General features: G+C 38.5%; 1 protein-coding gene across 5 annotated transcripts in view; it reads right to left on the bottom strand.

Moving 5' to 3' along the window:
• Positions 1-1,896: 1,896 nt before the first annotated feature.
• The window catches only part of LOC146644282 (CMP-N-acetylneuraminate-beta-galactosamide-alpha-2,3-sialyltransferase 1-like), a 101,981-nt gene continuing 82,326 nt past the window's right edge, over positions 1,897-21,551 (bottom strand). For 4 of the 5 annotated variants that reach the window (XM_085396204.1, XM_085396206.1, XM_085396203.1 and 1 more), the window contains 4 exons: positions 21,219-21,398; positions 12,950-12,995; positions 8,338-8,457; positions 1,898-5,745 (listed from right to left, as the gene is read on the bottom strand). In XM_085396204.1, coding sequence (XP_085252330.1) covers positions 5,572-5,745; positions 8,338-8,457; positions 12,950-12,995; positions 21,219-21,398 — 520 coding nt within the window. In that variant the 3' untranslated portion in view covers positions 1,898-5,571. Of the gene's footprint in view, positions 5,746-8,337; positions 8,458-12,949; positions 12,996-21,218; positions 21,399-21,551 lie in introns of all 5 variants that reach the window. The other variant, XM_085396207.1, reaches the window with a different exon arrangement.

Raw genomic sequence — 21,551 nt, 5'->3', positions numbered from 1 at the left:
ATCTATGTATAAAATGTATTTGTGACGCATGAAGGGGCGTCAGTAAATCAAACCCTGATGCTATAAAATATCTGTTCATGCTTTGATTAAGTTGAAGCTCAACTGCTGTCGGCATACAGAGTTGTCTTCCCACACGTGTGTGTTCATTAAAATCATTGTTTGACCAAGAGCTTCTGGACCAAGGGTGGTTTGTACTCTCCCTCCTCAATTTTGAACCTTAACAGTACTGAGCAGAAAGAAGAAATAATGACTTTTAGCTGTATAGGTCATGAAGGAAAAAGCAAAGTTATTATTGACCAAACTGTGAAGGGGATTCATGTAAATAGCGCCTCACCAATTAGGACTGATTAACCATCGACCATGCTTGTGATTACATCCTTAAAAAGAGAAAGATTAATCAGGAACATTAAATGCCGTGTATTTCTTTTCAAATCCCAAACTGTGAATCATCTAACTTTGTCTCAGCTGCTGCAGACTGATATGTTTCTGTGAAATCTGTGTAGACCCATCCACATACAAGCTCATGGCCATCTGGTGTAATTTGCACTCAGCCTACTCAGAATTTGTGAAATATTTTACAAATCATTAACCTTCTTGTCCTTTTTACACGTTTCAGCAAAAAGCTCCAGTTGTATTTGTGTGGGAGTCTACAGATAGCTGAACAACTGAATAATTCAACTTCTCATTATCTGTCTCTTCCACACAAGTCGGTGTCAATGACCTGAACTTGAACTGTATCAGACTATACATGTATGTATGTATGTATGTATGTATGTATGTATGTATGTATGTATGTATGTATGTATGTATAGATAGATAGATAGATAGATAGATAGATAGATAGATAGATAGATAGATAGATAGATAGATAGATAGATAGATAGATAGATAGATAGATAGATAGATAGATAGATAGATAGATAGATAGATAGATAGATAGATAGATAGATTTATATGTATGACATGCTCTTGCTAATATAGTATGCCTTGCCATGAGTGTGTTGACAAGAATCTTGTACAATGACATCTCCACTAGACAAAATCAGAGAGGCAAGGCTGAGATGCTTTGGACATGTGCACAGGAGGGAAGTGGAATTGGATAAAGGGTGTTGAAGATGTAGCAATGGAGCTGCCAGGCAGAAGGAAAAGAGGAAGGCCATGCAGAGGGTTGGTGTGACAGAGGAGGATGTTATGGGACCCTCAAAAGGAGCAATGGAAAGATGAAGACAGAAGACACATGTCAATGTCAGTCACATGACACAGGTTGTTTTTACATTTTAAACTTTTTAATGTTAACTCTAATTAACAAATCTAGCAAATATGTAGAACAGCAAAACTGATCTTTTTTTAATATTGAAGGGTTGAATACTTTTGTCTGAAGCATCTGTGCCGCATCACTGCTGATACTCTGTAAAGGTTCAGAAAATCATGAGCCCGTTTTCTGTAGTTTTCTGTGGGTGACTGGCCTGGGCTGCAGTCACACCAGTTTTGCACATGGTCTTCTTTTTTTTTAAACCACAAAGCTACGCTGCTGGAATAGCCGTGCTGTTGAATATCTTCTGGGTTAAGCAAGACCTTCCCTGAAAAGGCATCATCTGGAGAGGACCGTTTTTTGTTTTATAACCTGTATCACTCAAGAGAAATGTTGCTCCTCTCTTTTTGAGCCTTGAGGACAGGGTGTCTGTGATTTCTAAAAAAATAACTAAAATGTTTTGTTCACTGTGTTTGAGTTAGGCTTACACTAAATGACTGAACTTTCTTTGATATAAATCACTAACAAATTCCAACAAGATATCAGTAAAAAAAAACGAATACAAAGGAAACAAAAAGGCTTGAACAGATATAAGAAACCAGCTGAGCTGTTGTAGGAATTTTCCAGCCTAATGTGTGTCAGACCGTGTGTTTAACAATTTTCTGTAAAACTAAATGAAGTCACCCATTCTTTTCATTGGAGCCTTTATTTTGTGTCTTAGTCTTACATACATCCATCTTCACAGCTAGTGTGTGTGTGAAGACTGAAACAACTGCACTACTTACAGTTTATTTAAACGATAAACAATGAATACAGTTTGAAAAGTGCCAGTTCATACTGAATCATATAATACCAAATCAAAACACGTTAATGCTGACCCACGTTTTTGTCCACTAGGTGGCAGTATTCCCTGCTCCCTGTATGACACATTCACACCACTGTTGTTTTCTGTGGCAGCTGAATGAATTCATGGTGACAGGAAAAACCAAATTGTGGTTTGTCTCTGTGTGTGCGGGAATGAAGAAAAGACACCGGCCATACAAATGTCTCTAATCTGTTACAAGGCACACAGAGCAAATCATAGCCTGTTACTGAAGCTAAGCCTAACTCCTGCATCATCTGAACAAGCACAACATTTCAGGTCAGATGTCTGTGAGTAAAAATAAGAAGGTGAGAGTTCAGTGTGATCAGCAAGCTAATAAAGTCTGGACAAAACAGAGCGACACCTCATCAAAAAGTGCAAAACATGTTGGCATCTTACTGACAATAAATGAGACAGCTATACTGTGTGTACCAAGCATATGAGTGTCAGATTTACACAACAATACAGTACACTTTAACTGTAAGGCACTTTACACATACTTTTCATTTACAAACTGTGTCACATAATACATCAAAAAATTTATACTACATCACTGATTTCAATGATAAGGCACCCCTGTATAGGCTGGTTCGTATGTCAGGTGTTAATGATCGATGACAAAGAACCCGCTGTTTGTGTTACGCTGCAAACACTGAAAACCTTTCTATCATTTTTCCATCACACCCAATGGCACAATCTCATTGATTGCTTTGCTATAACACAACTCTTAATCCACAGGTAGCTGCAGGTCTCCAGTAGAGTCCTTTTGGCCCAGCAGATTTAATAAAAGAAACAAATTCCAAGCACCAAACTTTCTTTCTGTCTAGAACAGAAACTAAGTTGGTGTTGGTATTCTACAATTTCAAATGTAGAATGTGCTGAAATTGTGAAAAACATCAAAAGCTGACCCCCTTCACCTCAGCTCAACAAGAGAGCGAGAGAGAGCCACAGTGGTTAGTGGTGAGAGAGAGAGAGAGAGAGAGAGAGAGAGAAGTGATCACGGGAACAAATAAGAGCAATAAAACATTATTTTCTGTTTCACTTCGGTTACATTTTACATATTAACACGCCCACACCGCCACATAAAGCCGCAGGAAGGTGCCACATTATGGTATTTTTAGTGAAAGCAGCTGAAGCACACGCTGCATCCTGTCTAATGTAATGTCTGTGCTCTGAATATGTAGCTCAGGCCAGCCCTCTGTCAAAGAGATGGAAATAATTCATATAATTCATGAAAATTTCAAGAGATTTTTCATTACAGTCATCTCTCCTAATACACACTGGGTATGTAACACTTAAACTGTGGGTAGAAAATTCGATACTACAACTAGAGAAAATGAAAATGACTGAACTGGTGTCCTTTGAAGAAGTTGCTTTGAAAACAAAGACTGGGTCTGGGACTACTCTCATCCTTGCTGACTTCAAGGATTGCAATGCAACAGCAATAAGATGGAGTTAGTCTGCTATCAGTTTGCAATTGAATGGGGTCAAGTTAGCGTTTAAATGCGGTCAGATTTTGTTAATATGGTGATCAACTGTGTAAAACTGGTGAAAAATACAAATTCATTGCTGTCTGTATCCACAGAAATTCATATTAAACAGAAATTTACATTAACTGCTACTGCCAACCAGAACCATGGATTTAAAATTCAGAAATCCCTCCACAAATAATGTAGTTGCTGCATTACGGTCATTTAACTGCAAGATGACATTGGCGCTCAGCAACTTTGCTTATATATAAAGACATAATGAGAATATAATTTTGGTGGCAAGCTGTTGAATTACAAGTTGTTGACTGTTACACACTTAACCTTTAGGCAACCAGTTGTTGGTCCCAACTATTTAAAATAAGTCGCCAATGTGAAAAAAGTCAGTACAAACAATGACTGATTTTTCCTAGTCACAAGGAGGTGGTCATTCTATTGTTCTCTATGTGACTGAGACATATCTGAAAAAGCCAAGGATAGAGGAGGTGGATACTGTAATGTAGCCCATGAGTACCAGCGTGCTAGCTCAGATTTGTGTGTCTACTTCTCAACCATCACAGTCAAGAAATATCCAACAAAATAAGAAGAATAAGATTAAAAAGCTAAGTCTTATTTGTACCCTCAGTGCGCAGCGAGCACAGAGAGTGACAACTAAGGAACTAGCTTATTAATTTTTTTTAGTGTCACCGTGCTAATTCTGACTTGCTAGGAGATACACACTTGTGTCACAAAAAACACTACAGCCCACAAATCTTCAACAAAATAAGGAGAAAATAAGATTAAGTGTGGGAAAATTAAAACACTGCATATACCAGCAGCTCTGAGACACAGGCGAACTTGGGCTCAATACTAGCATGCTAAAATGCTCTTTATGATAATGCTAGCATTATTAGCAGAAGGAATGTTTAACATGTTCCCCATCATAGCTTAGCAGGTTAGACAGCTAACATTTGGCTCGAAATACATAGCACTATTGAAGCTTATTAGACGCAAAACAAAGTGCATAGTCATTTTTAGACTCTTTTTGATAGAGACTTAATTTTTGCTCTAGCATTGACAATATGGTTATTTTTTAAACTATACTGCAAAACTTAGTATGTAGGGATGACAAAGTGTTTGACATTTGGACTGAACACTTAAGTATTTCCCATAGATGTGGCTGTAGTCCTGGGGGTTTTCTGTAAATGTCCCAATGTAGTAAAATAATTTCTTGGGGCTAGATTTTGGGTTCAATTTTAAGCACCCCTTTAGTGTCATTAAACTTTATTTTACAGCTGTAATCAGGAAAGCAAGTTAATAAATCGCTTTTTAGTGCAGGTTGCACATTAAAAAATTGGTGGGTCTGACAAAAAACAGCAGAATTTCTCGCATGTCCATCACTACAAAGTAAAAAACCAATGCCATATTGTGAAAATGCATTTTGATGTTAGGTCTGTAGGGTTTTGCTTTAAATGCTTTTACATTTATTGGGTATCAATTTAAACTTAAACAGTTTGCAACAGAGGCAATTGAATGACATTAACGGTAATTACGGCACTTGGTCTGATCATTAGCATACAAAGCTTTTGGCGGCCACAGTGCTGGACATCATTACCGTATATAGAAAAGCGACACATGGATTATACACATACTATGTAGTAGAACTTCAGCTTTTTATAATAACATGCTTATTAACATACATCTTCGTCTCCCTTCTACTATTATCTGCTCGGTCTCCCATGGCAGTGCTGATTTTGTCTTATGGATGGCCTGTCCTCGTCTCCTGGTGTGACAATAGAAGTGACATTTGTTAAACAGCCACTTCAGTAAATGACAGGAAACTGGGCTGAGCAGAATAGTGAAAATGTCTTTGGAATCTGTAAAATAAAGAAATAAAATGAAAACAAAATTCTTCTTTTGGTGGGTAACGAACATTAAAAGGCTGCTGAGGTTCATTTGGTGGTTATCCAGCTGCACATATGGGCTCGGTATCATCTGCCTTTAAACATTCGGATTTTGTGCTTGTCTGCCAGCAGCAGGGTGACATTATATTCGTAATCTCCATCGTGGACTCCTGTGTGTCGGAAAGCTCCGGCCAAATGGTTCTCCTCCCAGTAGTGGTGCCAGTTTCCATACTGGTCTGCACCGAATCCAAACACACTGACCTGTAAGAGACAAGGTTAATCACAGTGAAACTACCACAGATGCTCTTAGTGCATAATAACATACTTTGCAGTATCTCCAAAGTTCTCCAAATGCCTTTTTTTAATCATCAACAGAGCGATCTTTGCTTCACAAGTCCAGTTGTGGAAGCATTTTGCAAACTTTGAAATTGATTTTTTACAGAAATACACTGTGCAGTATCACCACATGAGGCCAGTGATATGTGATGAGATTTTGGTGACACTAGAAAACAATTTTGTTTCTACTACCTATTTTTTTTTATTTAAAAAGAGAAATTGTTGTAATTTGTAGATGGTCTGGATGCACTCATCCCACAGCCTGTTACACAGAAACTGAATTCAATTTGGCTAGATCAGATGATGGCTCATTTTGATGAAAATTTGGTTCTAGCCCATTGTCTACACAAAATAGTTCGCTGTTGTCACTAATGATGCCATTTAACCAATACAAGCCTGATCAATTCAACAAGCAATGGAAACAATCTGAGGAGAAGAGGTGGAGCCAGGTCAAGAAAAGTAATTTCAGGTGAGCAACTGAATTTAAACACAACCTATAATTTCTCTTTTTTTTTAAAGAAGGGAGACATATCTCAGCCATTGTCCATTTTTGTTTTTGCTTCATATTTTTGTAGACTTCTAAGACATCAATATGAGGTTTAAAGGCCTGGGATACATCCCCTGAACACTGTGCTTTTCATTGTTTCATCTAGGGTGTACTGAAAGCTTAGTTCTGTTCTTATTTTTACTCTCTGTATGCATGAGCAGACCATTGTGTGGTTCTGACCACAGATAAAACTGTTTGGATGGGTTTTTAGATTTTGCCAGAAGAATCAACGGTTTTGCGAATGTAGTTTGAGAATTGGGTTTTGTTTTTAGAGTTATGAGAAAAGGGTGAAATGTTTCAAGAAATGTGTCTCTACAAGTGAAACAACTACAGCAACTGGAGGAAAGTGTTTCTTTAATTTGAACAATATTTCATTAAGGCGATATTGACATTGGAAGTTTAGTCAACATCTTTGCAGAAGCACTTCTGAACGCTACCAGATAGTGATAGCAATGGTTAAAAAAAAGACTTCAGCGTTTATGTCCTCAGTCACTCATTTTGGGTCATATTGAATAAAAAACTTCATTCTTTTTATTGTTTTGTTCTTCCACACTGAGGGCACATTCAAATCTCGCATTAAGAGATTTGAATGTGCAATCCAGTGTCAGTAATGGAAAGGAACGAATGGGATGCTATCAGTGATTGTACAGCCAGTGTGCAGTGGCTCTTCAGACCAGTCGATCGGCCCCAAAAGTGCGTTGGCACACTGGAAATATGCCAGATTACCAGTGATGGTAGAAACGTTTATCTCGAGGCTTTAAATTGATCTATGGTAGCTGTTTCTCTTCTACACTCTCTATGGGTATACTTAGTTCTTAATTACTACATCAAAGCACATTGGCATGGAGGCACTCAGCTTGTGGCACTGGTTAGGAATTAGCCCAGGTTGCTTTTATAGTGCTCTTCCATTGGTCTTTTTTTTTTTTTGGTCTGGAGTTTCTCATCTTTCTCTTGTCAATATGTCATAAATTTTCTATGGGGTTCAAGTTAGGCAAGCTGGCTCATCAGTCAAGCACACTAAAACAACCTTGACAGTAAACCGTTTTGTAGCAGTACTGGCTGTGTGAGGAGGTGCTAAGTCCAGCTGGAAAATTAAATTGGCATCTCCATAAAGCTTGGATTCTTTTCAGATTCTGTGCCTCTCCATTCTTACTCCAGACTTTGAGACAGACAGACTTTCAAATGAAATGCTGAATGTCCTCATCTTAAGTCCAGTGTCCTCCACTGAAAAGAGGACACTGGACTACTGAACATAAATCTCTAACTTTCCATTGATGTGCCCTGATATAGCACTTTGAAAACAGCCAGGCTTTTCAGCAATGACCTTCTGTGGTTTGCACTCTTTCTGTGGGGTGTTGATGATAGTCATCTGGACAGCTGTCAAGTCAGCAGTCTTCCCCACGATTGTGATTGTGTGTATTGAACTAAACCAGGAGATCCATGATGTTTCTAATACTTGAATACTAATTTACTTAAACTCAAAATAATATATTCTAATAATATTTTATTTTTGATTTCCATTACCTGTAAGCCATAATGATCAAAATGAAAACAAAGAAGGTCTGAAATAGCTCACTTTAGGTTTATTAAATACTCAATTTCTTGATATGTGCGGATATTTTATCTGTGTCTGTTCCTCAATCTTTGCCAGGTCACAACTCTATCATTTTACCTTGATGTAATTGAGTATGACATCACTGCAGGCTGAAATTATCTGCAGTGTTTGGACTGTATTTCTAAAACAATCTGACATCTTAGAACACATCAGATAAACACACAAAAATATGGATACCAGGATGACAGTTATTCATAATGAAGTTTGAGGGTCACACAAATTAGAGGACTATCCAAGGAAAAACAATAAATAAGGAATTGGCAGGGAAATATGGGAGAAACTTATGAAAAATGGAGGTGTTGGCAGGAATGACTGAGGAGTCACATATGTTACCTATTAGAGTAGTTCTCCTTACCTCATCACATATGTGGACAGCGAGCAGCAAACTGAGGAAACCGGTCGAAGGATATCGTCCATGACTGTCAAGCCACGATTCGTAGACGTATTTGAAAAATGTTGGACTGTAAATCAACACCTGAAAAAGAGTGAGAAGAATTTCTACTCCTTTGTCATTTATCAAAATCAGGAAATGAAGAAATGTAAGTCACCAGTGCAGACTGCTTTTTAGATATTCGGTCTAGAGCAGATTGTGCTGGGCCCCAAATCGAATTCTTTATGGTACACTTCAGAAAAGTGGATAATGGTATAAACTTAGAGACAACAAAATAAAGCCAAGATGTGCCCAGAATGTGCTTTGTGTGCCCTTTCTAGGAAAATAAACCCTCTTACCACATCATGCTTTGTAAAGTGTAAAAGAAAATAAGATACACTCTCCACTTCACCTTGATCACACAACACACAAAATTTTTTTCTCTTGAATATTATGGAATCAATTGACGTCAGTAGCCACTGAAAAACACCCTGCTATCATCTGTGTGATTAAAGAGCGTTGACTTCAAGTTGAAAACAGGACTTGTGTCTTCTATTTGATTTTATAAAGATATTTTTAAAGAACTGGCATGACCTGTTAGCGTGATGCTACACTCGGTCGACGCTACACTCGTGTGGCTGTAGTTGTTAGAAATTGTCTTGACTGCATTAAAATATTTTTTTATTGCCACTGATCCTCTAATACAGTGCTGTGCATATTTGCAACTTTAAATATTTCAGATCATTAAACAATTTTAGTATTAGATAAAGATAACAGAGTAAAACCAAACAGCATTTTTTAAATGATGATTTTCATTTATTAATGGCCTGGTGTGAAAGTACTTGACCCCTAAAACTAAAAAATGCTTGTGGCACCCTTGGCAGCAAGAACCACAATGAAGTGTTTGCGAGGAGTCTTTTCAGTCTTTTGTCGCACTCTTCCTTTTAGGTTAGTCTTTATTCAGTCATACTAAAGAGTTTTCGTGCATGAGCGGCCTGTATAAGGTCTTAATTAATCATCTGAATCAGATTTAAGTCTGGACTTTGACTAGGCCACTCCTAAATCTTCATTTTGTTTTTTGTTTTTTGAGCCATGCAGATGACTTGCTGGTGTTCTTCAGATCATTGTCCTGCTGCATAATCAAGCCCATGAGCTTCAGAGCTCAAACTGAAGGGTGGACAATCTCCGTCAGGATTTTTCTGGAGAGCAGAATTCATGAATCCATCAATTTGGAAAGCTGTCCAGGTCTTGAAGCAGCAAACAGCCTCAGACCATCACACGATCAACACCATGTTTGACTGTTGATATGATCTCCTTTTTATTAAATGCTATTCTTTTCAATCCAGATGTAAGAGAACTCAAACTTTCCAAAAAGGTCAACTTTTGTCTTGTCAGTCCACAGAATATTTCTCCAAAAGTTCATTAAGATGTTTTTTTTTGGAAATGTGAGATGAGCCTTTGTGTTGTTTTTTTTCTCAGAAGTGATTCTCACCTTGGAAATCTCAGTTCTTTAGATGTTTTTTCTGGGTTCTTTTGTGGACATCTGGATTAGTCATTAATGTAATGTTGGAGTAATTTTCGTAGGCTGGCCACTCCTGTTAAGGTTCGCCAGCGTTCCACCAGGTTTTCTCATTTGTGGTTCACTGGAGTCCTAAGCCATGAGAAATGACCTTTTAACTCTTTCCATGACTTTGTTTCTCACCTGCTTCTTTATATCATGTCATAGTTAGTTTTTAGATCTTTTAGCCTAGTTTACTTTATCAGACTTAAATTATTTCTTGATTTAACATATCTGGAAGTAATGAAGCCTGGATTTTGACTTGTGACATTTACCTTGTGAAATTACATCTTCCAGGTAGGTTTGGATATTTTTTCCCCCTAATAAATAAAATCATCATTAAAAAATACTGGTGGCTGCAAGTGCTACCCATCAGCTTCCAACAGATGCACCTATGGTTTCAATTTCAAAATCCTACATCGCTTCAATGTTGAGTTATCGCATTCACAAGATTTTCAGAAAACCTGACCTCTGACCTTATCCTTTAAGTTTATGTCACTGAGATTCAAACTCGTCCTAAATTTTAAGAAGATGCACCTATGGTTTCAATTTCAAAATCCTACCTCACCTCATTCGCTCGTTTTTGCATTTAAAAACTCTGATGCCAAGGCAGCCGATCATGTAATGGCAATAACCCATCAGCCTTTCACAGCTGAGGGTGAAACACTGCATTCTATTTTTTGACAAGCTATAGTTGAATAATATTGTAATTTGTTTGATGGGCTGAATCTTTTAAATGTGACGATTATTTAAAAAGAATATGCAATCGGGAAGTGTGCAATTACCTCAAAGCACTGAACTTCTGCTATGATTGCAGTGAAGACCACCGCATGTGATTCACATAATTTTCATACACAATAAACCACTCCATGACCCTTTCTGACCAGTGGATGAGTGCACTGTCATCATTGGAGCCATTCTGTTATAGTTTGAAGGACTTTGGACCCAAAAGCTTTACAAGCAGGCAGAAACTCTACAGGCAGGCAGGTTTAACTAAAGGCTCACCTTTAATGGTGGAAAACTGTCCAAAAATTCAGAGAAACAGAATACATGACAGTCAAACACATAAAAACAAACAACAGTGAGATAAACAGACATTGCGACAAACACAAAGGGCAACTGAAGCTATTAAAAACACAAAGGCCTAATCAGGTGAAAAGGGAGCAGTTGGCTGGACAGACGGAATAAGGCACAGACGGACGGAAATATAAGGCACCAGGAGCAAAAGACTACCAAACAAAACAGGAGGTATAATAAGAAACATCTGGCACAGGGATGGAGATTTGACAACAAATTACAGGGAAACACCAGAGAGGCAGAAAACCTGAAACCTAAGGAAGTGATCTATACAACATAACTATGATCAAAGAAGACTAGATCAGAAAACTAAAGGTAAGAAAACATAAATATAAAACTGAGGCTACAAGGAAAATATTGTTAAATAGAAAATGAAACCCAAAGACTCAGAACACTAAATATAGGAAATCAAACAGTAAATGCCAAAAACCCAGGGTCTGTGACACGTTCACATCAGGATAGAAATGATTCAGTGCATTTCATAAAAATTCAAGTACTCACTCAAAACTTTGTATGGATTTGCAGTGACTCTAACCCTGCTGGGGTTCTCACAACGGCAGTCTAATTTTGTGAAGTGAACAAAAAACATAACCGATTGCACCTTTACTTTATACGCAGTTCAAGTCATACTAAAATATGGCACAAACATTTCAATGTCAGTACTTTTATTATAAAATATTTATGCATTCTAATCGTCCTGATCATTTTCTAAAGCCTTTAAAGCCTGAACCATGAAACAACTGCCAGAAAATTCAAATAAATTTGCATCTATAAGTTTTAGTTTGTATAACTTTTGCTACATCTGGCATTTCTGTGCAATTTACTGCTCACAGTTAGTTTATCTTAAATCAACAAAAACATATAAGGGAATTAAAGTTATGGTTAAAAACAATCACAATGATGACGCAGAGGCCTCAAAAACTCATGTATCAAATGTGATACACTTGGCATTACTGTTGCTAATGCCAAGAAATTCAACATGTTGTCTCACAAATGGTTAAAAATATATATAAAGGAGTTAAAAAATGACAAAATCACTCTCCTTTGAACAAGGAGGTCACAAACAAGAGCTGAAAGTAACACTTGCATTGCAAGAGGGACTGAAATTACAACGCAAACCTCAACACGCTACAGAGTGACCGATGACTGATCACCGGCGTGAAGGGAAATAAGGGCCGCTGCTGTAGCCTACATTCATTATATTTCGGGCAGACATTTCACATCTGGAATGACTTATTCATTACAACAGCTGAATACAGTTATGAGTTTGGCATCAAGTCTCAGAGCTCATCAGCCCCTGCAAATATGATACAGATACAAATTTGGGAGAGATGAGTAAAAATTCCCCAGGAGCCTAGAGGTGAATGCTGGGAAGCTGGTGTAAGGGTTGAACATGTGAACATGAAAAATTCTGCGTCTTTAATAGACGGCCAAATTGATGTGGTATGCTTGAAGTGGAAACTATCAGAGTGCAGCTCTCGACAAGCTCGCAAGCCTTGCTACATTAGCGGGAGGGTTCATAACCACTCCACAGGCTCTCCTGTGCTGTTGTATGTTCCAAATAAATTATTGGTTTTGGAACTATGTTGTTTAATGCGTGGAAATTTTCTTAATGCGTTACTCTTACATGTTCACCCATGCACTCATCTACTTGTTGAGAACTTGGTGAAGGATGACTCATCTGGCCTTCAAGCATGTTCTTACTGGCAGTCTGATCACGTCGTCATTGAGATTCTCACTTGGCTGAGGGAGAATTGCTCTTCTGTTTTTCCTTTTATATCACACTGATGCATAAGAATAACTCAGTTGGCTTCAGTGTAGCTGTTTCTATTAAAACACTATCCAGGTGAGCAGTTTGTTTTTAAGTGAATCTCCAACAGTGAACCCTCTTTAAAAGTCATTTACCCATTTTCCTCTTGAAACAAAGGCGCCTACTGATGCTGTAATAAAGTCATAACTCACCTTATCTTTATTTGCCTTTATCCTGGACATCACAGGTAAATATGTGCTGTAAGACAAGAAAAATTACAGGAGTTTAGACCATTGAATTGTCTAAAGCAGGGTTGTCAAACATAAGGCCCTGGGGCCAGAATTGGCCCAACAAAGACTCCAACCCAGCTAGCTGGAGTGCTTTGGAGAATGTGAAGGATGGCATAAATTTTGGATTTCTAACTTTATTTTCATAAATTTTAAATCTCTTCTTACTAAAAAAGACTTCTCTCATGACCATAGCAGTCCTACTATAACAAAGTGAGTAAATAATAGATAAACAGAGTTTTTACAATCGTTGAAACAAAATTTGTTAAAAAAATATAAACTTTCAGTTTTATACTTACAGGACAGTCTGGAGTTACCAGAACTGCTTCTGTAATTTTACACATTCACTTCTAATAATTTAAGCCCAAATCATGTATTACAGAAACATACTTTTGCATGTATTTTCCTTATATTAAGAAAATATTAATCTTCAGGATTAAATGTACAAATAAACTTCTCTATACTGACAGAAAAGGGACTTTAGCTGGTGCAGCCCACTTGAGATCAAAGTGGGCTGTATGGGGCCCATAATGTAAAATGAGTTTGATACCCCAGCTCTAAAGCATCCCCTGAAATGTTCTGCTGAACACCATCTGGCAGGTTACATGTTTGTAATGAAATGCCACTGATGATGTATAAAAATGAATGCCCAGTGTCCCTCCTCACCTGTATCAGGCAAAGTAATTAAAACCTCATGAACAGAGTTTGCAGTCATTACAGTGACTAATGCTCACCGTCAGCCTCTTTTTTTGCATCGTTCCCCACATCAGAGCTGTTAGTGACAACACATGATTTTTAAATAGAGGTGTGTGTGCAGTGCTGTGAGGTGGCTGCATTTAGGCTGTGTGGATTGTAGCGCATCACAAATGGAAACAGAGACACATGCAAAAAATGGGACTCTCTACTTTCCTAAATAAAGAAGCTAATAAACTTAATTTACACTCCATGGGAATTCCACACTCTGCTTGTGCATATGTTCACACACTGCATGATAAACTACTAGGCTCAAATGAAAACTAAATACATGGCAAACTACAATAAAGATAAAGATGTTTAATTAGAAAAAAGGTTAATCAAGGTTGTGGCCTCAGAGGCAGCATGTAGGGTATTTTTCAGAAGAGATTTTTTTGGAAACCCTCAGATTTATTCTTCATAAAGAACCAAAAGAAAATGCAGCAAAGTGAAGAAAGAAAAAATGTTTACACTCAATTGTTAATAGAGGTTTCTTCTACTTGAACATAGTATAAATTTGTTAAACTTATTAAATGGTAAAAAAAAAAATAGGAATAACATACATTCTTTTCGAATAGGATAACACAAACTCTTGGCCTTTGCAAAGTAATTGTGCTTACATTTTAGTCACCCATCCTAGCTGTCAGAAAAACCCTAAGTGTGTCTCATTTAAAGAAAGAAGATGGTACAGAGAAAAGTGTTTCCAGGAATTCAAGTGGGCACAGTGGGGGCAAAGACCCAGTCAAGAGGAGCCTGTGGGAAATAAATATGCATCCATTTGATATTTGTCTGAAAATTCCTAAATATTTTAGTTGCGGACAGACCTGCAGCCTCCATAAACGTGCATTAGGAGACATGGCTGTCCTACAACAATATAGTCACTAAAGTGAAAGACAGGACTCTATTGTGAGAGAAAGGAGAGTCTCACAGATCCTATTTAAGATTCACATACGCAAAGCAAATTCAATTTAATTCAATTTAATTCATCTAGTGCAAAATGAGAGACCCTAGAACAATACTGAGAAAACCCCAGCAATCAAACAGCTTCCTTTGAACAAGCACTTGGTGACATTGGGAAGGAAAAACTCCCTTTTAACAGGAAGAGACCTCATGCTCAGGGACGGCCAGCCATCTGCTGCGACCACTATGAAGGTGGGAATCGACTTTTCAAGCCTTAAAAAACAGTTTTTCATGGACCCAACAGATTTCTATGCATATCAGATTATTAGTTATACTTAAAACTCAGCATATACCAATTAAAATTTTTTACAGCTTCAATATAATACAGATTCATTGGTTCATGGTCTTATAACAATGTTGTTGAATAAACTCCCCACTTTCAACTTTCTTCTGTAGAAATAAAATTTATAAAATCCTTCCAGGAATATATATATATTACCGAACTGATTTTAATAAATCAAATAATTTAAAAAAATAATAAAAATAAATTACAATTTATGCAATTATTTGCACTGCAATCTAATTAGAGCTCTTTTTTGCAGACACAAAACGCCTCCAATTTGCTTAATCTTTTGTGGTTAGCTTTCTCTTGGTAATGCTAGGTCTTCCACTAGTAATCGTTCCACAAAGTGGCACAACAGCTTTATAGAGTTGCATCTAAAGAAACCTTAAAAAAAACCCTCTTTAAACAATGTCCTTTCCACTAATGAGATCAACGTAGCGATGTCTAGCTATCACGCACAGCATGATATTTGGCAAAAAACTAAAAACTACCTCTGTAACTTTGCTCTGCTTCACTTCAGCAGCATCAGGTAATGTTCAGATGTTGATTAATGGTTTTCTTTCGTTGTTGATCTACTACAGAATATTTTTTTTTTGAATCCCAGGCCAGGAAAATCACCTTCGTGTTTTTTTGTGTTTTATCCTCAGTTACTTTGACACAGGCATCTGCTGTGATGCTTACACCTTTGATAAAGTCTCGCAAGTGTCAGCTTTATTTTTATAGATATAAAAATATGGACATGTACTGATGCATGATCTGAATTATAATATTTCTGACTGTCTGAGGCAAAATTTCCCCGATTCAAATCGACTTGAATCGAATCGTAGATCGAATTGATTCGGGACCTTGTGAATCGGAATCGAAACGATTCTAGAAATCAGTGACGATACCCAGCCCTAGTTTGCATAAACAATACCTGCGAATCTCAATGAACTAAAGCAACCTTGTAAATAAGAGTGGGTCAAAGCAATGACGTGAGTGACCGACAGTCATACAGAAAATTCCTGCATCAAAGATGGTTCTACAAGCTATAGAAGTGTCCTTAGTTTTTCACAGTACTGCACATGACAACTTGTTTTCAGGCCCTTCTGGTTCTTTTATTTAACTACAGGCTGTTATGCAGATTTGTCAGATTTTATTTTTTGTGCGTGTACAGCAAGGTTTGTTCCTATCCAGAAACAGAAAGCCATATGTCCATTTAACTAGTTCTGTCCTTTCAAAGCCCCATTTAATTTAACAAGCTTAGAAAATGTAAAACAATATAAATAACTGATAATAACTCATATCTCCCACTTAAGATCTACTGGCTGTTGGGTTAATGCTGACATTACTCTCAGCAAAGTGAAATTTAATGATGCAGAATGATTGCTTTGGCAGAGTTGGAAGACAACTGCATATTTATGGGCAATATTTGTTTGGCTACTTGCACCATCTAACATGCTGGCGTGATTGAGTTATTGGCAGTGGCATTAATTGGCGGTGACTTCATTTTTTTCCCTGGATGTCCAGTAATCAAGCTAATGATTATGGTTCGCTGGGGGTGAAACAACTGAAGGTGAAATTTACTGGAAAATTTCAAAGTGAGTGATTATCCTTGTTATGGCTATGTGACAAACAGCAATATTGAGCAAGTCTGATTGCTGTGACAATCTGGTATTTGAAGGATGTAAATGAATCTGGGAATGCTGCACATGAAGTATGCCTGATTATGCATTTGGGGCTTTTACATTTCCATGCTAGTGAAAATGTTTGAGCTGATTCCAGTGACAAATGAGATGGTAAATGAAGCAAATCACATCCAACTCGGAATAAAAGAGAATGTCTGTGAAGGTTCTCAGTCATCCAGGTCATCGTAGTCAAAGGAGATTGCAAAGAAAAGTGTCTGGACTTCTTTAAGTTGCTTGAAGACGTTTCGCCTCTCATCCGAGAAGCTTCTTCAGTTCTAAGGTCCCCACCATTTGACCTTAGAACTGAAGAAGCTTCTCGGATGATCTATGCTACATGAAACCTGTGTGGAAAAACATTTTTATTGTCTAGTTACACAATAAAAATAGACTAACTGAACTCTGTGTAACTATTGAGAATTAAACTCTATTTGACCTCATGGCTATGCTTACATGCTGGCACTGCCACAGTATGCTGTCATACAGTCAGCAGGCAGAACACAGTGGGAGTAGATGGGATGTGTTGTGTAGCAGGCATGCTGGAAAGGTCAAGCTGTGCCTGATATGTTTGCCATATGAGTGACGATTCATGGTGTAGCCAGCATATCGATCCTTGTATATTGTGTATGCTTGTGATACATGACATGATTTTTACTTTAAATAACAAAGACAAGAGTCGGTGGCTCTTTGCTCTACAGGGTGGGCCATTTATATGGATACACCATAATAAAATGGGAATGGTTGGTGATATTAAAGTCCTGTTTGTGGCACATTAGTATATGTGAGGGGGCAAACTCCTCAAGATGGGTGGTGACCATGGTGGCCATTTAGAAGTCGGCCATCTTGGATACAACTTTTGTTTTTTCAATAGGAAGAGGGCCATGTGACACATCAAACTTATTGGTAATGTCACAAGAAAAACAATGGTGTGCTTGGTTTCAACATAACTTTATTCTTTTAAGAGTTATTTACAAGTTTCTCTTTGTTCACAGCCATTAACATGTCGAAGAGGTTAACACGTGAGGAGCGGATCGAAATTGTTTTGATATCTGGTGAACGCAGTAACCGGGCCATTGCAGCAGATTTCAATGCAAGACACCCTACCAGACCACCCATCTCCCATGCTACAGTTAGAAAACTGCTTGCTAAGTTTCGTGAAACTGGTTCAGTGTTGGATTTGCCAAAATGTTGATGCAAGAAAACTGTCACTAATCAAGAAACATCAGTGGCTGTCCTAGCTTCATTCAGCAAGAGCCCACAGCGTAGCACTCGCCGCATGTCACTGGAGAGTGGCATTAGTCGAACATCCCTTCGGCGGATAAACTCCAGCTACTGCAGCATCTTAACGAGGATGACCCAGATCGGCGCATAGAATTTGCAGAATGGGCAAAACAAAAATTGGAACAGGACCCTCAGTTCACACAGAAGATTTTGTTCAGTGATGAGGCAAACTGTTATGTGAATGGTGAAGTTAACAAACAAAACCACCGCTATAGGTCTGACACTAACCCACATTGGATGGATCCCTCCAAGACTGTTGGACCAACAAAAGGTTTGGTGTGGTATATGGGGTACAATGATAGTGGGTCCATTCTTCATCAATGGAAACCTCAAGGCCACTGGATATTTGAAATTGCTACATGATGATGTGATTCCCTCTTTATGTACTGAAGCTGGCACGTTCCCTGAGTTTTTCCAGCAAGATGGTGCACCACCACATTATGGGTGCCAGGTCCGAGCATTCCTAGATGAACAGTTTCCTGGAAAGTGGATTGGTTGTTGTGGGCCAGTTGAATGGCCCCCAAGGTCTCCCGATCTGACCCCCTTAGACTTTTATCTTTGGGGTCATCTGAAGCCAATTGTCTATAGTGTGAAGATACGAGATGTGCAGCACCTGAAACTACGGATACTGGATGCCTGTGCTGGCATTTCTCCTGCGGTGTTGCTATCAGTGTGTGAAGAGAGGGAGAAGTAGGGTTGCATTGACAATCCAACACAATGGGCAGCACATTGAACACAGTTTATAAGTGTTCAGAAACTTGTAAATAACTCATGAAAGAATAAAGTTATGTTGAAACCAAGCACACCATTGTTTTTCTTGTGACATTACCAATAAGTTTGATGTGTGTAAGTTTGATGTGTCACATGGCAGCACGGTGGCACGGTGGTTAGCACTGTTGCCGCACAGCAAGAAGGTCCTGAGTTCAATTCTACCATCACATCTTTCTGTGTGGAGTTTGCATGTTCTCCCCATGTTTGCGTGGGTTCCCTCCGGGTACTCCGGCTTCCTCCCACCGTCCAAAGACATGCAGCTTGTGGGGATAGGTTTATTGGTCAATCCAAATTGCCACTAGGTGTGAATGTTCGAGTGAATGTGAGTGCGAAAGGTTGTCTGTCCCTGTGTGTTGGCCCTGCGAGAGACTGCCGACCTGTCCAGGGTGTACCCCGCCTCTTGCCCTATGACAGCTGGGATAGGCTCCAGCACCCCCCGCGACCCTGAAAAAGGATAAGCGGAAGCGAATGGATGGATGGATGGATGGATGGTGTCACATGGCCCTCTTCCTATTAAAAAAAACAAAAGTTGTATCCAAGATGGCCGACTTCTAAATGGCCACCATGGTCACCACCCATCTTGAGGAGTTTGCCCCCTCACATATACTAATGTGCCGCAAACAGGACTTTAATATCACCAACCATTCCCATGTTATTACGGTGTATCCATATAAATGGCCCACCCTGTATATAAGTGAGGGCCCAGAAGAGTCTCTTTTCACTGTTGGAGCATGTGCTTATGGGAAACATTCTGGGGACACTTTTGATTCTTTGACTAATGACCCTGCTCTTTTTGTCAACAATCAGTTTTGCAGCAAACTCTGTTTTTTCCCAGAGGTTCTTTTTTGAGTGTTGTTACTTTTTAATAGACTAAAAAGCGAGATTCCAAAAGTGATCGGCCAGAGAAAGATTATCATTTTGGCTCCGGATTTTTGACACACTTTTGTGCTAATTATATATGAAAAAATTACCTGTGATCTGTGTTTATGCTTTACTGTAATTAACTTCTTATAAATACATTATGGTCGGTCTAGAATTAATACAGTTCAAAAGAACAAAATATTTTTCCTGCATAAAAACTGGCTGCTGCAGGTCTGGCTAAATCTATTTTTGGACCTAAAAATTCTGACTTAAGTTATTTTTATTGATCAATTTTAAGTGTCAATATAGTTATACATAAAAATATGATATGTTAAATGATTCCACAATTTAATACATTTTGTTTAATACATTTCTTTAAAGCTAAAATAACAAAACCTTCTAATGAGCTCATACTGACTAAACATTTATGTATCCATTCTGGAAAACCTGTGACATCTACTGTTACAGCTCTAAATTCTGGATAAGCATCAACTGGCCTTTTTTATTATCTTTGAGTTCATCTGCAATAGGCTAGTGACATGTTCAAGGTCAGTTGTGGGCAATGCAACAGTCACTTTAGACCTTGTTAACAACAAACTACCCATTTAAGATGGGCATACACTGTGCGATTTTTGGCCCATTTTGGGATGATTTTTCACTTATGCAACCATTTTGGGGATCGGCACGAGTTTCGCCTTAATCGTGTGTCATGCATCGTGTAGTATACATGGGATAATGTGAAGCAATTAACACCTCGCCGCCAGCTCCCAATCAGCAATCGTGTGGCCACGAGAAAATCAAACCTGTTTGAAATCCTGGTCGCCTCCTGTGAGGGTATTGCACTGCTGAAGCAGTGCCACGAGTCGATTTAACGCAACCTCTCACACTGCGCATGCACAAACACAGAAATGGAAATGACAGAGACAGAGCAGAATGGCAGTGCAGCGTGTGATCTGGACACAAGCGGTGGAGGCCCAACTTGTAGAACTTTGGCAAACCTTTTCGATGTGGCCTCACAAAACTATCACGACTGCAACAACCGAGAAAAGAGCTGGATGGACATTGCTGCTCAATTATGTTCTTCATTAGCAATTTAGCAAAGTTGATGGTGGTACGTGTGTGTGTGTCTGTGTGAGTGAAAGACAGAGAGGGAGAGAGAGACAGATTTTGTGTTATATATTAGTTATATAATATTTAGACGCAAATTTGGACGCACAGTGTGAGCACTCAGGTCGTATCAAAGCTTCGAGCCGTATAGCCGTATATATGCCCAGCTTTAGGCATGCAGAAGGTTCAAAGCGCCATTTCTCCATTGATTTGGAGTTCACTGAAAAACATAGGATTTCTCAGGAAAAAAAAGAACTCTTTAGCTGCTAAATAGTGAATATGTTGCTGTTAAATTTGGCAGCAATTTGGTGGTGAACAGATGGAGCCTGTCCACCGCCTACAGGTGGAAACAGTAAAGATGAGAGCGGGTGAATTTAAACAAGTTGCTGCCCATAATATAAGATTAGTGAGAAGAATGACATTATGTTACAACTCTCTGTGGGTTCTTCACTGACAGTCTTTCACATTATGCATCAATATTTAATCCATTTTGAATGTGGAATTATAGATGAGTGCAGCTTTAATGTTCACTTACTGTTTAATAGTGCCAGTGGTCAGAGCACTAATAATCCACTGCAGATCCAGAGTCTTGAAAGGGATCAGCACCAGACTAGTAATATTGTCCAGGTCTATGGCACTTTCTGGATACATGACGTGATGAGTTGTCCTGCTGCCCACATCCTCCTCAAAACCACTGGTGGGAGCCTGGTTCATCCTGCAGAAATAGAAGAAGACTTTTCTGAGTTATTTGTCACACATTCTCTTTCCACTTTAGTGCTTTTGCCATCTTTGTCTTTCATTCGACAGTTCAAAGTGAGTTTTATTTCACCCACATGTTACAAAGATGGAAACCATTTGGCTGCTGTTA

The sequence above is a fragment of the Rhamphochromis longiceps genome, linkage group LG22 (assembly GCF_057381845.1).
Source record: "Rhamphochromis longiceps isolate RC_006_pf linkage group LG22, R_longiceps_female_GT1.1, whole genome shotgun sequence".
Lineage (NCBI taxonomy): Eukaryota > Metazoa > Chordata > Actinopteri > Cichliformes > Cichlidae > Rhamphochromis > Rhamphochromis longiceps.
Note: the sequence above shows the minus strand (reverse complement) of the source record. Positions and strands in the feature narration are given on the sequence as shown.